Below are 16,880 nucleotides of genomic sequence, written 5' to 3'. Positions count from 1 at the left end.
GAAATTTCTGAGAGTACCTTTATTTGCCATCTGGCAATGGGTTTATCATCAACCACCTCCATGACATCAGACTGCTGGCCATCATTTGGTAACTGGCAGTCGACAGTCCTGGGATTTTGGAAGGCAGCTGGCATAGTTAGAGGTTCTCCAGGAATCCATTGTCTATCACTATACTGAATGTTAAGACAGAAGATTTTTTTTTCACTGAAATACGTCACGAAAACGTTTTTATCAGAGAAGAACTCCACGTGTATTGCACAGCATTTGAACAAATCTAATGTGTCTGGATTAGAATTCAGTGGCAAATATTAAATGACAGTACTTGCACATGCAGATTTTTACCTAAGCCAGCTACTGTGGAGGAACAGGCAGAGAAGTCTTTCCTGCACGGCCCTTTGGCACTGCATTGGCAAGGACAAACAGTCCTTCCAGCTGGAAAGTAACAGGAGGGTGAAGCAGTGGGTGGTCCTCAAACACCACTGGTCTGATGTGAAAGTGCCTCTGTTCCCCTCCATCTCTGCTCCCACGCAAGGACAGGCTTTAGTCAAAGGAACAGATGAGGGTTTTGGCAGGGCTCAGGAATCATTCTGGGTGCTGGGGCAATGCTGGCAGTTAGCCATTTAGCCCTTGTACAAGCCAACAGCTTGTTCAATAGTACAAGATGCCATCGACCTGCAGACTTTTCTTCTAAACTGCAGTGAGGACAAGGCACCCAAGGGTCCATCTTGAGAGTTCAAGGTAACAGAATAAGGGTGATAATACCATTTGACTGAAGCATTGATGTGGAAGTAGGGATAAGCATATGGAAAATAAATAAAATGAGATGGAAGTAAGAATTCAGGCAGACTAAGAACCAAGAGAACAGCAAGTAAAAAGAATTTTGAGCTTGACTAGTTTTTACTGAGCTGGCATATTTTTTTAGTTACTGGAGTCAATCAAGACATTTATTCAATCCCAATCCTCGCATGGAGACTCATCTGCTGTATAGGCCTTGCCTGGTTTTTTTTTTCAGACAAAAAAATAAACACTTTTCTAAATAGATGTATGTGCTACTTCTGTTCCTACCAAACATTTTTTTCTTTCACCCTATACTCAGTTAAGGAATTCACAGCAAGGGTAAGTATAAAAGGTAAGTATTTCTAAATATGTAATTTTGAGTGCATTTAGTACTGTAACCGTTGAAATGTGATACAGTCTAATTCTTCAGAGAGGTTTTGTTACTAGCTGGAGGCAAATGAAGATAATTTTTACAGAAACAGTTTAACCTTGCAAAAATCAATTAAAAGGCTTTCAGATCTGTAAGCATTCCAGCTCATAAGGTTCACAGAAATTGAAGTTCAATGTAAAACAGAAGGAAGTAAAACTGTAGTTTTGTTTTGCAGAGATTAAACATACTCTCATCCTTTACATTTAAATTCTGTATCCCTATAATCATAGGTTCCTGGCCATTTCCTATCCAAATGTCTTGTAAATTGCTTATATATTTGCCTTGAAAAATTTTTTTAAGAGTGAGCAACAGTCTCTCTACACAAATTCCCCTTAAGTTTACAGTGAGACATTTTTTAATTTCCTGTTCAAACCTGACCCATATCATTAAATATCCATGGCATTCTACCTCAGGGAAATGGACAACATATCAAAAACACCTTTATCTTTTCCTAATAGATTTATTATGTTTATAAAAGACTATTTCAACCATTAGATTTGAGACAGAAATCTAGTAATGGCTTTAACCTTGCTGTCCTTTTTCAAAGAAGTGGTACTTCAATTCCTCTCCATAAGCACTTAAAAATACGGTGATGTACTGGTTGTTACTAATAAGGCTGCCCTTGCCCTTTTCTGAGGGATAACTGCTGTATTCTGTTATCTCCCTCCCAGCTGCTGAACATTCCCATTATGTTTTGTATTTTTCTTATCATGGAGGAAATGGCAATCTTGCAAAGTTTTGAGTGTTTGCTGCAAAGTGCTGAGTGCCTTTGCTTTTAGCTTCCACTAAAGCATTGGGTTGTAGGCACATCAATGAATAATATGTTTGACACTTTGTCCCTTGTTCTCTAAGAAGTTTAAAATGTAATTGTCACTATTCAGGGAGACCTACTTGCAATTTGATGATTTCACATTTCAGGTTCAATGAGTCCCTGAAGCCATGTCCAAAAGCTCTCACTGATGTGCAGTCATACTGCCGAATATCGCACAGCCCAGCATTCTCCAGCTCTGTAATTTCTGGAGCCTGGTCTTGGAAGCAGAGATTAGACAATAAATGCTACTATGAGAACTCATTCATATGCATTCACATTATGCAATATGTTTATTTTTCTATCCAACCATGAAAACTATGTAAACAACAAAATCTGGACCCAGCTGAAGGGAAGCATAAACAGAAAGATTTTACATTGTTAAACTGAATCTTAAATTTAAAGCTAGGCTTCTGTCTTCTCTTACAACCTCAGTATTATGAAGCAGAGGAAATTCAGCTGATAGCAAACACTTGTGAATGCATGTTTTGCTTTCTCACCTATGGTTCTTTACATCACACTTCCAGATTAAAATTGAAATGAAACTAAGGCCTTATAAATAGAACTGGAAAGGAAACAGTTATGCAGTAATTTATACAGGGATTTTTTTTTATTACAAATTAAACAAAAATCTCAGATGGAAGTTATTTCAGGAAATAAATTGACTCAAACCCAGTTTTTATGAAGTAAAACCAGCTTATTTTATTCCTCTTGAAGTCAAATATTTCTTATTATTCTATTCCCTCTTTCTCTCTCTGCTTTTAAATAAGTCACTAAAACAAGAACACCATTGCAAACCAAAATAGAACAGGTTTTATTTTGGAAGAGTTTTGACTTTTGTAGTACTGTTCATATTTTTCCAGCATTATTGTTTAACTGAATTTTTAGTGAATATCTTACCTACTGAAAATGAAAAAAAACCTGCCCAGCACTATTTGCTATACCTCTTTTTTCTTCACCATCATTTCTGCTCCCATCCCATCTAACAGCTTAGAGAGACGTAACATCACCAAAGACAAAAACATCCCACTTAGAGTTAACAAACAGGATCACATAAACTGTAAAAATCCAGGGGAGGGATGGATGTGGAATATTTTCCCTGAAGAACACAGCAAGTGGAAACATTGCCAGTCTCTTGGGGCTACACTCTGCATTGCAAACTGACTTTTAAAATCTGGCATATTAGAAACCAAGATCATGTTTTGTCCTTGAAAACAAGAAGGTTGAATGGAAAATAATTATAGCTGTAGTAAACTGGAACTAAATAACTGAGAACCCTTGTCCGTGTATAAAAGCAGGAGAGAAAGGCAGCAAAACAAATACACTTTGCACAAACACAAACACAGAGCATTATTGAAGCAAATCTCATTTTCCCCCTACTTACCAGACAGTATTCTGCAGTCATATGAGCTGTAGCCTTGAAAACATGCACAGCCCCATTCTGTACATTCCCCATTACCACTGCAGAGACTGGGACACTTTAAAGCAGTAAGTAGGCTCTCAACCGACTCTTCAAGTTCCTGTGGGTTGTAATTTATTTCTTCTAAAATTCTTTTCTCACATTCATTCTCCAACAGAGCTAAGGAAGCTTCTGCCCAACGGAGGTCATCTTTCAGCAGCAAATCTTTAACACACATATCGATAGCATCGCCTGTTCGCCGGCCAAGGAGGGCACCACAAGATCTTCCTATGCTAGAATTAGCTACTGCCTGCTGGCACAGGAACAAAGCACTAGATTCAGTGAGGCCTGAAGGTGTGGGCCAAGAAGGAAGGAACTTTTGGTCTGTGTCAGTAGCATGGTCCTCTGGGAAAAAATAACTGTATCCCTCTAAATCTGTTTGGCTGAGACTTTGGAAGAGGAATACCGGATGGTATTCATAATAATTTTGGCGCTTCCCTCTACTTGTAGCAGATTGACTTTTGTGAATATGACTGCTGTAATGGTGTGAATTTCTCCTAATATCTAAGCTTGAACTTCCTTCTCTTTCTGTACCAGTATTTCCCACTGAGGTGGCAGAGAGACGCGAGTTTATTAGTGATGTTTTGTGAAGTTTGGTTTGATTATTCTGCCTCTGCAGAAGTGTAGATGAATCCATTTCATGTGTAGATGAACGTTTCTTTAAGCCTCTGACAAGATCAGCAGGACCAAGATATTCATCAGTGACATCCAGTCCTGGTATCAAAGAAAGAAATCTACCATTTTCACTTTCTTTACAAGGCAGAGGAAGTTCTGACCAAGTAACCACCTCCAGTTTGTTCACTGGTTGATATAATCTGGCATCTTCAAGTGCACAGTCACAGAAGACAATTTTTCTAGAAGATGTTAAAGAAGCAGGTGTCTTGTCAAACAAGCTCTCTCCTGGTAAAATTCTAGCGAGGAAAGAAAAAGGTGAAACTGTATCATCTGAACTATTTTCTTTATGTTACTAAAGTATTAACTTTTTTTTGTTCTTTGTTGTTTCATACATACATAACATAATGTTATATATATAACGTTATATATAATATGTATGCTGTAAAGACAGCATGTCTGCAGCACACAGCTATAACACAAAACCTCAAGAGTAACTAATGAAAGAATTGAGATGAGTGGATGTTTTCTGTACACCCTGATACTTCGTTCTAAACCTAATCAAAACAATCTTACATCATAGTACTTGAACACTTATTTGGCAATTCAGTTTCAATTTTCTCTTAAACTAATTATGGAATGCAATGATGACATTATAACATCAACTTTAAAACTTAAGGAGATTTTTTTATTATTTTGACAAGTTTTTAAGACTGTGAAGGAAAGGTAGAAGCAAAAATGATGACATTTGATTTATCAACAGAAGCATTTTGTTACCTCCATTCCTTAATAAAAGAAAAAGGAACATTAGCATGGTTTGGGATTTCCATGCCACTGGCAGTGTGATAGTCATTCTCTGCATTTCCATCAAAGGTGCCACATAGTCCCACTGTATGTCTGTAATCTGAACTGGGTGCCCTAAGTGTTATGCTCATTCCCCATTCACTCACATCAGCACGAACGAAAGCTCCAGAAGAAAACAAAACCTAAAAAGAGATTGAAGATAGACTCATGAGAAACGTGAGTTTTTTATTTCACCTGTTCTGTAAGCAATTATTTACCACTTACTGTTACTTTTCTTCCTTGATAGGACTCAGTGATTCTGACATTGCTTCCTGTTGTGTCTCTATTTATTACAGATAAGTGTGGCTGTGATTCATGGAGCTGACCACTGCACATGTCAAATGCAATTATATCACTTCCTTCCTTAGCAACAAAGCCACAGTTGCAGGATGCTGGGTAGTGAAGACTTCCACAGTCCCACTGGCGAACATGAACTTCAAAATCTCGAGATGTACTCTTGTAGAGAACAAATGTTCCTGTTTTAAAATTGTCATAGACTCTGGAATCAAAAGAATAGCACATGATATCACTTTGGTTATGAAATAACTGTACCACTACAGCTCAACAACTTTATTTTCAAACAGATTTCTAACATTTGGTGAAAATATTGATAGGGAAACTCATTCTGCCAAGTCAGAAAAAACAGTACAGCCCACAGAGCAAAACACAGCTTTATCCTGAGCAAACACCATCATATCTTCCTCTGAGCAGCGTTAAATCAAAAAACAAAACAAAACAAAACAAAAACACCAAAAAAAAAAAACCACCTTATTTTTACAGCAGAAAAGAAGGATCATGAGTAGAATATATGTAGACAATGGCAGTGAATAGAAACAAAAGCATGAAGATACTGCCATTCCTTGATTTTTTTTAACAGTGCATATGGAGGGTACTTCTCAACCTTTGTGTTTTTACAACAGTACACCTCTGCAGCAAGAGCAATAAGATGCATAGCAGTGTGCATGTGGGGGCAGCTGCTGAAAACTGCACAAGTACCCTTGACAAAATGATTTAGAAAGTCACATCCTTTTAAAAAGGTCTGCTTTATTAAGATGGAGATGGGGAGTGCTTATTCCCAATGATCATTTAAGATGAAAACCATAAATAGCAACTTGCTTTTTTTCCTTAGGGTTAGCCATCTGTCCCCTGAAGCAAGGTTAAAATAGCCAATTTAATGATTCAGCAGCAAGAAAAAAAAAAAAAGAAAAAAGAGAAAGAAAACCCCCAAACTTTTGCTGTAAGTTTAATAGCCTCTTGGCTACAAATGGCATTTGACAGTTGATTGTAGACTGGCAATTTGCTTTGTGTATAATGGGCCAGCAGGCAAATTGCAGATGGCTGCACTACTGGGACTGCATCGGACTGTCCATAATTCAGTACATAATTTGTTTCCTCCGTTTGTAGAATAAAATAATTTATCCTTAAAAAGAAAGGTCTTTCCGTGCAGCATTATGCTTCCAGATAGATCACATTGCAGTGAAACACTGTTTCATGAGAAAGCTTGATCACAATGCATTCATGGTTACTATGCCCAGTCAAGACATCTAAAATTTCCACTGAAGGAGAAACTGCAAGATCAGGATAACCCCACTGACTTTATTAGTAGCAGTAGTCAAACTTCTATCACAGAACCCATCACAACTTTTATTTCTCCTTCTGTTATTATGTGTGGGCTGAACATCCTTATTTGGAGGCAACATATCCTCCTCTTCTCACCCAGCCACTTGAAGAAATGTGTTCCTACTGAACAAAGAATGTAAAACTCTCAGGTGTAGAGCTTGTGTTTGTTCAGACATCTTTTGTGAATTGGAAACATCTTGATAGAAAGAAGCACACCAAGAACAGCTGTGGCCAAGAAAGCTGTTTTCACTTCAAAATCCTTTTTGGCCAGTGATATGCAAGTGACAGCAGTATGTAAATGACTTTCAATGCCACTAACAAACACAGCAAAATACTACACAGACAGCAGACAGCTTCCAGTAATTCATCCTTACAAGGATTCAGATACTGACACACAGAAATAGGGAAAGTATGCTTTTGTTTGGAAACACCTCTGCATGAAAAGTTTTGTCTAATCAATCATTTTATCATGGTTCATATTTAATATACAAACATTTTTATCTTTCATAGTCAACAGGCTGCACAGCTACCACTCCTCTTGTCCATTTGCTTCATTCTCTTGCCACAACCCCAAAACTTGCCTTTAGAAATGCAAATATTACAAACCTCATCATGTCTGGCAAGCTTTTACCAACTAAAGCACATTTATCCTTATTGTCACAAAAAAAAAAGTAAAACAGTATAATTGCAGAAAACTACAGCTGACTTGTATCACCAGCACAGATGTAGAATAAATATAGAAATAATTAAAGAAATAAAACACACACCCCAAAACCCACCCACAAAAAATCCCAACACACTCAAAATTAAGAGCAGCAAGCCAATAATTACCTTCCATCAAATGTAATTACATGAGGGTCAGTAAATGAGTAGCAGTAGGCAGTGGGTAGGTCCCTAACTGTAATCTTCAAAACAAAGAAACAAATTGTAAAACATGTCAGATTAGGAAATAAATGGACTCAGGCACATTATTTATCTTATTTTAGTGATGCCATGAAGATTTTTGCCTTTTCTTTTATACCCCTGTTATACCTTTTTACAACTTCTGTATTCTTAGTGCTTTTTGCCTACATTCTTGGACTTGTTTGTCAAGCTAAGAGACTAAACATTTTAGAAGCTTTGTGCTAAGGATCAGTGTGCCCCAGACCCCAAGGTCCTCTCCAGAACACATTCTGTAAACCAAGATAGAACCATCCAGGGGAAGGTTCCTTGGGGAGGGGGGGCTCACTTGAGCCTCTCATTGGGGAATCTTTGATAGATATGCTAATTAGTAAAACCTATAATGTTATACCCAATGTTGGGGGGGAAGTAACAGGAAGAGAGACACAGAGACACAGGGAAAGACTCGGTGGGGTGCATCTCGATGCATATGACCTGGACGTGTACACCTAAGGATCCTTAAAAATAAATACCAAAGTAAAATCCCTTTTCCCCTTCTAACTGTGTATGACTCTTGATTTTAAGACCAGGAAAAGGCATCAATAGTGGTTTACTTTATACTAAATACATTATATTATACTTTTAATCAATCTGAGTAATTACGTCAATATTAAAAGGTAAAAGAAAAAAATTCAAATTAAAAGACAGAATTTCAAGAAAAAATAAAGCAACTAAAATCAACCATTTAGAAATCTTGGTGTGAATCAGCAAGTCACAACTGAAATAAAAGCTTCATTAACACCAGCCACACTTCTGGTCAGTTTACAGAGCTTAACATGAAGATTTTTAACCTGCATGCTTTCTGGAACATAGCCATTCCACAGAAAATTCTCACTGGATATAGGTTCGACTGCAATTCTGGTAATCCTGTCTCCATCCTGCATGAAGTCTGTCACAGCAGTGAAATAAATTACAGCTTGACTACAGATTCCATTATTGCAAGATTTCTGGAGAAGATCCACATGACAAGAAGAAAGAGCCAAGTTTAGACCTAACTGCTCTTTACCTGTTTTAAAGAAAATACATTATTAGTGAGTTCTTCTAAATAAGTCACGTTCTGCATATTACTGTTAATATAGATACTAACTTATTTACACACACTTTCATAAATTAAAATAATTACTCATTTTTCTTGGGTTTGGTTCGGTCATGTAAAAAACCTCCTCTCTACCTCTTCATATACACACCCAACAAAATGTTTTTGCATTTCCCAGTTTGATAGACAAATAGGAATCATGATAGGCTTGCTAATGTGAAAAAAAATGGTTGTCTACATAGGCAAGGCTCCTCCTGGTTCACAGGATTTGTGCTTGAAAAAATATTACAGAAAATGTCTATAACAGTAAAAAATGAAGACTTTGTGACTGCATAGATCATACTTGCAGTGCAACAGGTAAACAAAATCAACTGAATTATAAACTTTACAAGTATTACAGTATTCTATCTATTCAAGTTAAAGAATGTGACTCTGATATCAATGTCTACCAAAACAACACTTACAAACTTCAACAAGTAATTCTTTCATATTTTCAGCAGCATTATACAGACTGTGAATCCTTTTTGTAATATTTTAGAAAGTATTTTACAGTGTCACAACTTCTTTGAAGAAGGAAACCAGCATAGTATTTATAAAACTCCATTAAATATGCAAAATATAAAAAAATCAGGGTAATACTTACCTTCATCAACACTATTTAATGTCAGTGAGATTTTGCAGTCACTTTCTAGCTGGCTAAATTCAGGACAAGGAATAGGAATGCTACTTTCTATTGTCAGTCTGTATTCCTTCCCATCTTCTGATATATCATATGTTTCTGCATGTATCTAGCACAGAAGAAAACGTACTTAAAATGCAATCTGTGAGTAAACTGCAGCACTGCTTCCTAGTCAGTTAGGAGTGCTTATTTACACAGGCTGAGGAGCAGCAGCACATTGAGAAGAGGCAGACACAGCAACCAGAGTCTTGAAGAGATGGGTAAAGGGGCAAGGATAAGGAAAAGGCAAGAGTAAAGGTTAGCTAGAAAGGTAAGGAGTTAGCAAACCACATTAACACCACAAAAGTTAGTAACTCCTGTAAGCCAAGATACAAACAGTTTTGTGTACTGTCTGGGGGAGGGGGGGAAGGAAGGAAGTGGGAAGCTACCTGCAGGCAACAATTCCGAAAGAATTTGGAATATTTCTCCTGGGATTCCTCTCTGCAAGCTTACAATACAGATCACCAAAAACATATAACCAAAAACTCAGTTAGAGATCAGTAATAGGGGCCTACAGCTGAGCTTGGTAGGCTGGATGGAATCCTGAATGCAGACTCACAGGAAAACAAAGATAACCCATTGCCTCTTTGCAGGGTACACTGTAGAACTGCACTTCCATGAGAGAAATCTGGGCCCTGATCCCACAGAAACAAGCTCAGGCTAAGTCAGCAGGACTATACCCAATATGTAATGACATGCAGTACATCTTTCCGGGACTGGGATCCCATTCTTGGCCGGCAAATGGCTCTCTATAGCTCTATCCACAGTAGGAACTATCACTGGTTTGGCACTCAGGCTCTGACCAAGCAGCACAGCACAGCCCACCTCCCAGCTACCCTTCTTTAAGCCCAGACCAGGCTGGCTCAGGGCTGTCACCTCAAACTTTATGAGCACAGCGCCAGTCGGCTCCAGCTGCTGGAAACCAAGGCCCACACTGGGTGTGCAAGGTGCCAATTCAGCCTTCCTGCACCTTGAGTACATAGGGAGCACACAAACCACTGCGACTCTCTTGCTTTTGGACAAATTTAAGTGCACCTCAGCTGACAACATGCTCTATTAATTCACAGTTAATACATTTTAAGTGCCTTCTAGTCAGATGACTGATTGCTGTAGCAACACTCAAAGATTACTACTACGTTATGTTTTTACAAAGTTACCTTAATCCCAGCAAAAAATTCCTTGCTCTCAACTGAAGAGCTTTGTATATCTGGCTTCTCCATGAAAAAAGCAGAACTGCTACAGTAGACCTGAAGGGTAAAACCAGAATAACGGAATACATTTTTGGTATGAAGTGGTCACATGAAGACAAAACCCTACCACCATGGGTTGGTTCAATGGATTCATTGGCCTATCTTCTGGTTGCGCCAGAAGGTACCAGTTGCCAGTGGTAAGTACAGCTAAAGGAAAAAACAGAAACAGACTGAGCATGCTAGGACCTTCTCCTGGCATATTCTAACAGTGGTGCAGAGACTCATTCAACTAATGGCTTCATAGAAATCATATTTAATGGATACCTAAAAAATCTTTTCTGGAGCATTTCTGCAACCAATGATACCTGTGAAAGTGTATTTTACACTTGCTTATATGTTATTTACTACGTTCTTTTCCATTTCTGTTTTTGCCCTTTAATTTTGTTTAGTGACCATTAGATCTTAGATTATGTTTTTCCTGCTGTTATGGATCTGGATAATTTTTTCAAGATGAGGAATTCAGTGCGGTTTCCCTCCATTGAACCAGTTCCATGCTACTAGACACTATGGTTTTGCTTTGGTTTTGTGTTCGTTTTGGGGTTTGTTTTTATTTTGCTGTATCCATTTTGAGATGTGTTGACCACACATGCAGTATTTCTGATCCTGAAAAAAAGAAGAGATTCATAGCAGCAGGAGGTAGCTTATGATTGTGCCTTTCCTTTTGACTGTCACCAAGCCAACACTGTCAGGCAAGTCTTCGCAAAGTCCCCAAAGGATTTTTGAGGATTAACAATTGCTATTGCTGTCCATAAACCATCCAAGCAGCCTGGCTTTGGCCTGAACATACATATGCACACCAATCACGTTTTTTTGGGTTTTATTTTCTCCAGGAAAAATTAACCTGTATTTCAGTATAGATATGTAAAAGGTTTATTGATTTTCCAGTGCTTAGGCTTCTCAAAGTTACCATGAGAGCCTAAGTCCTCATTCTGGTACAGTGGAAGGTAGGGCATCACACTGCTTTTGATGGCAGAGATTAAAACATATAAATCCAAGACACAAAACCAGTAAGCAGCAGCTCATCCAGAGAAAAAATATCTATCTAATGAATCAACAACACAGCTTTTCATAACCTCTGGCTCTTACAGCCTCTCACTGAGATGCAGTTGCATCCAAAAATCCTCTTAACTTACAGTATTCTAATAAAAATTTACCTCCTGGAGGCACACTGCACTGTATTGAGACAAACAGTATCAAAACCTTAAAGGCAGTGGTAGTTATAGTTCTGTGGTATTTACACATTCATATGGGCAGTTGGTGTAAAGTAGAGGCAGTAGGCTGCTGCCAAGAAAACTTATGCAGCAAGGTGCTGGACCTCTCGCTAAAAACTGTCAGTGTCTACTGAGCCATATTTGCAAATACACAAAGAAATCACATTAATGTTTTAACCTACTCTGTCTCCAAGTCTGACGTTTATCCCATCTAGTTCTAGAAGTGAGAAGGTATGAACTGCTGTTTCATGTGTAAGTTCTTCCTTGATACCTTCAGGAGAAAGTCTTGACCAAGTTACAATGAATCCAATAGAGCTGTTTGCAATAGGAATGTCAAAGGAACACCTTAGGTAGATGCTGCCTTTGATCATCTCTGCTACAACTTCAGGAACAGATGGAAGTGGTGGTGACACAGACGGAGATGATGTAGGAGCCAGGTTACCTAGTCAAACAGAAGTGTGGTCTGTGCTTTTTATTCTGCACAAAATCAGTATTGGATACAATGACATTGACATATCTTTTGCCAATTAATACACTAATAATATTACCTTTTTCATTTGTGGAAATACTACATAATTTCTTAAGAGAATCAAAGAAAAATGTGTATCTTTCTTTTATTAATTATTACATGGAGAAAAAACTCTTCATGAGCTTTTGATTAATTCTAGCCAATAGGGAGGTGATAAAGAGGGGAAAAAAAGGTAGTCCAAAAAACCCCAAACAAGATAATAAAATACAATTCATTATTTTACCAGGCAGGAGAGAACAACAAGCAAAGCAATGTGTCTTACAGAAGAATAATTTCACTATTTATGAACACAGTGGGGAAAAGAAAAAGAAAAATGAAAAAGAAAAAGGCTATTTAGAAACGAACAGAACAAGCAGCAATATGATTTGTAGATTCCTCTTATATTTTACTCCTGAAGAATCAAAGTAATCTGTCATTCAGCATAATTACAAGTACTTCCTGACATTTTGATATTCAAAATATTCTGAGAAAGAACTTTTGTAATCCAAAATTGTCTGAAATTACCTCCCAACTGCTCACTTTGCAGCAAACCAAGCAATACCCTTGATAACATGAACATGTTTTTATTCAAGACAGAATACGACTAAATGGTGACATTATTGGGTCACAGATGCACAGAAAACCTTGAAAATCAAAACAAAATACTCACTGCTACAGATGCCTTCAATTCCCATTCCCTCAGGATCACAGGTCTGTGGCCTTGCATCTGAAACAACTACAGATTGTTTTGACATTGTATATTCACACACATACCGAATACATACACCAGTGCTCTTAGATTATAGACCAAATGTCACAAAACACTAATTGAAGTGCAAACTTGCAGAATAGAAGCAGTCTTTTAATCTGAACCACGTACAGCTATGACAGCAGTGAGCACAAAGCCTTGTGTTGGAAATCATCTAGGACGAAGGGCACAGAACATTCTAACACCTCTACAACTTTTACTGCTGATGTGCTCAGCCAATACTTATACATGTTGTTAGCAAATAAAAAGGAATTATACTATTCTCTTAAATATATATTTTGCCTCCCCAAACTCACATCTGAACACTTCAACTGTAACCCTGGACAGTGAAGTTCAGTGCAGACCTGCTTTGAAAAAAAATCACCTTTCCTACAGAGGCCTAAGGAAAAGTGCTTGCACACTGCTATTGTTTTGTATTTTGAACACTGTAGAAAAATAAGTGGAACTTGGATTTAACACGAAAATGCCAGTTAGCCACTTTACTCAAACAACATCAAAAGGGCAGCAGCAACACTGGAAATCCCATTCACCAAAAAGACTTAAGAACAGATTTTGCTGTTCCACACTTCAGTGGTATAACGTTTGAATTCCATAGCATGTAGAGGACAGATTGAAAATTTGCCTCAGTTGTTTACAGCTATCAAGTGTTAAAGAGAAAACACAGTACACATGGTAACCTAGATACAAAAAGCAGTACAATAGTACAATGTACTTTAAATGACAACAACATCTTAAATGCAGGGATTTAAACTCAAAATGTGTTTCAGATTTACAGCATTCAGCAGAGGCAAACACGAGTTATGCTTTTTGCCTGCTTTGCTTTGAGGCAGTAAAGATTTGCTAGTTCGCTGTCTAGCTGTGATTTTATATCTTCTTTCCTCATCACGTACCAGGATGCAAAGTAAATTGCAAGTCCTATTGTGCAGGAGTTCTTCATTGTTTCAGGCACATGCTTCCTGAACCCTTGGAGAATGTCTTAACAATAGGATCTAAAGGTGCCAACATGGCACCAGAAAATCCACTGATAGATTTGCTATTAAGCTTTTGAAAGAAGTCAGAAATAGAAAATATGACTCCAAGCAATACAGCGTATGATGCATGAAAATATTGCTGGTATTTTCACAATGGTGTGTTACACAAACTAACAAGAATTTCCTACTACACTAATTCGTCACAGTTTCACTGTATTTATAACTGTAAGGATTTAACCATGGGTTCCTTATCTGAAAAATCTGTCATGAATAATGAAATACTGAAGTCTTGAGCTGTGAACACCAAGATACTTCTGCAGCACAAGCACCCAAGACAGTGGGAGACATTGCAAAAGGTCTCCTGTTCTTTCTCATAGCACTAATAAAATGCGTATCAGTAGAGCATTTGTGTGTTGAATTTTCTTCTAGCAACAACATGTATACTCTCCAGAAAGATGATAAGAGTTACAACAAAAATATTCCTAACAATGCTAAATAATAATTGATATAAATACAGTTTGCTCAAGTTCTTGAGACAAAATTTACTCTGATACATAACTCTATGCATTTTAAGTAATGAATATTTGGAGAGTTTGAGTGCAATGAACTACACTGAATTTTGACTTCTAGATGTGTCTTATAACCCCACCTCATTATATGGAAAATTTCAATTCTTGAGTTTCTGGGCTTTGAAAATTAGTGAGATGTTACATGTAAGTTAAAGAGGGGTGAAGTGAACCCACCTCATCATTTCAGATCATTTCTTCTCTAGTATCTATATTGAAATTCAGGATTGCAAGAAATTTTAGCAAAACTATTTCCTGACATTTCCACTCCACCAAATATCAGACAGATTTAGATCAGAAACACACCCCCTTAGCTGAGTTAGAGCATGCATTTTCTTACCTTCTGCACAATACCCCATGCATCCTTGGGTGGGCTGCAGTAAGTAAACAAAGAAATCTCCGCAGTTCCTCACCCTGACAGGGATTCGGAAAAGACAGCAGTCTTTTGAAGTGCTGGAGAAAAACTGCCATGTAGCACAAGCTGTTAACTGTTTCATCTCACCAGGTTGAGGCATGGATTCTGAGTCCCTCAGAGACAACCAGACAGGGGCTTGAGTCCCACAGTGATTCATCTTCAGCACCAGAGAAAAACATCAGGAAATGGTTAATGCTACATCAAACTGTTGCTGTGCTTCAATGAGAGGTACATATGTAATTAATTTCTCGCATGAGCTTTTAGCAAAGTTCAGACAGTATAACAGAGGGATTGCTGACTTTCCTCCTCAAGGTTGAATACAAATACACACAAAAGAGACCTAAGACCTTTTTTGAGCCTATCGAATTTGTGTTTGTTTCTAAAGACAGGCTACAATTTAGTGCCTGAAGAACTTAACTGGAAGCCACACCTGAGTGTTTTGCTCAAAAAAGCTCACAGTTGTGTTATGGCTTAGTGAGCTACTTTGCACCATTAACCTACAGTAAGTGACTGTGTGGATGCTATCAGAGCACAGCAAACACAGTGTAGAGCATAAGTACACTGAGTATCAACTAAAGGTGTTAAAGCTGACACCTTTTATCTGCCCTTTGCCATCACCTGAAGGCTCAGCTAACCTGGATTTCTTCTTAGAGATGTGGGCAGCTGATGCATTCGTATGTTTAAACTGGTTTGTATTAATTTAAAAGCAGTTAATTGATGGGATTTTAGTTTATTTTTTAAGAGACTGTGACTGTGAAATTTCAATTCATTAGAAAAATCAAGGGTAAAATATTCCAATGACATTTTCAGGCTTTTTAAGGAAGGAACTGTCTTAAAAAGGGGAAACTAAAAAGATGTATCTCCTTAGAATATAACAGAGCTCCAAAATAAAGCTCCAAATAAGCTCCAAAATAAAGAATTACACATCTGAAGCATTAAATATTTCAAGCAATTATTGAGTCTTTGGAGGCTTTCAGATGGCAAGGAAACTAACCTTCAGTCAGCTCTGTTAGTTCAAGCTATTTTAGGAGTAATCTCTTCTGTGACATGATGACTTTAAAAGCTCCACAGTTACTGGATTCATGTGGCTGCAAGTCTTTACACTGCTCTCACACGGCCTTCCTAACACACTGGCCATCACAGAGTTCCAGCTTTACAGCATGATAGCCCTGCTATGCTGCCACTGAGAAAATTTCTTTAGCACTGAGTAGAAATTACAGTTTTTGAGTCCTCTGAAAGGGATTTAATTTATCATCCTCTGCTACTGCCAATTCAGCGTAAAATTTTCAATGCTTAAGACTTAATTTTCCAGCTAACACATTTTAATATAATCAAGTTTTTAGGGAAGATAGGTACTTTGTATTGTTCCACATCAGTTCCCTTAACCATACTCTTTTTTTATACCTACCCTACTGAAAAATTCTTCACCAAAATATCTATTTCTCAGAATCAAATGATTTGTAACAATACCTCCACGCACTTGGTTGGCATCTCAGCAGGCTTATCAAAAACCATGAAGCGATACCATCCTGGTGTTAGGGAATGGTCACAGATTAAATCCTGAATAGATGATTGCTGGAGGTGGGATGAATCAAAATCCACACTTCGGTAAGGGCTCTGCAGGATCTGATGTCCACCAGGAGAGCACTCAAGAACTGTGGAGCAAGAGCATTTCAAGTATCAAGATGGAATGCCTAACAAGTATTTTAGAAAAGATGTTAAGCATTTTTAAGTGAAAAAAAGGATATGTTGCAATATCATGTGAAACTAATTTTATGAAAGAATATATTGAAGTCTTACTAACCACTACTGTGGATGTTAGCACTCTGAAATTAAATAGAATTCATTATGTCATAACTTTCCTTCTTTTAGTGGACACTAAATGCAATACTAACCACATAGGCACTTACCCTGGATGCAAAACCAGTGGGAAGGAATATGTTTATAC

The 16,880-nt window shown here is 37.7% G+C and overlaps 1 protein-coding gene across 4 annotated transcripts in view; it reads right to left on the bottom strand.

Moving 5' to 3' along the window:
• VWDE (von Willebrand factor D and EGF domains) overlaps positions 1-16,581 on the bottom strand; it is a 31,898-nt gene extending 15,317 nt beyond the window's left edge. For all 4 annotated transcript variants that reach the window (XM_032110960.1, XM_032110950.1, XM_032110970.1 and 1 more), the window contains exons 1-13: positions 16,403-16,581; positions 14,858-15,089; positions 12,882-12,947; positions 11,886-12,145; positions 10,400-10,489; positions 9,168-9,312; positions 8,280-8,494; positions 7,381-7,454; positions 5,155-5,428; positions 4,864-5,072; positions 3,400-4,385; positions 2,099-2,235; positions 18-173 (exon numbers count right to left, since the gene is read on the bottom strand). In XM_032110960.1, coding sequence (XP_031966851.1) covers positions 18-173; positions 2,099-2,235; positions 3,400-4,385; positions 4,864-5,072; positions 5,155-5,428; positions 7,381-7,454; positions 8,280-8,494; positions 9,168-9,312; positions 10,400-10,489; positions 11,886-12,145; positions 12,882-12,947; positions 14,858-15,089; positions 16,403-16,447 — 2,889 coding nt within the window. In that variant the 5' untranslated portion in view covers positions 16,448-16,581. The remainder of the gene's footprint in view (positions 1-17; positions 174-2,098; positions 2,236-3,399; positions 4,386-4,863; positions 5,073-5,154; positions 5,429-7,380; positions 7,455-8,279; positions 8,495-9,167; positions 9,313-10,399; positions 10,490-11,885; positions 12,146-12,881; positions 12,948-14,857; positions 15,090-16,402) is intronic.
• Between the last annotated feature and the right edge of the window lie 299 nt (positions 16,582-16,880).

Source organism: Corvus moneduloides, chromosome 1 (assembly GCF_009650955.1).
Source record: "Corvus moneduloides isolate bCorMon1 chromosome 1, bCorMon1.pri, whole genome shotgun sequence".
In the NCBI taxonomy this organism is placed as follows: domain Eukaryota; kingdom Metazoa; phylum Chordata; class Aves; order Passeriformes; family Corvidae; genus Corvus; species Corvus moneduloides.
This window is presented reverse-complemented; position numbering and strand designations above follow the sequence as displayed.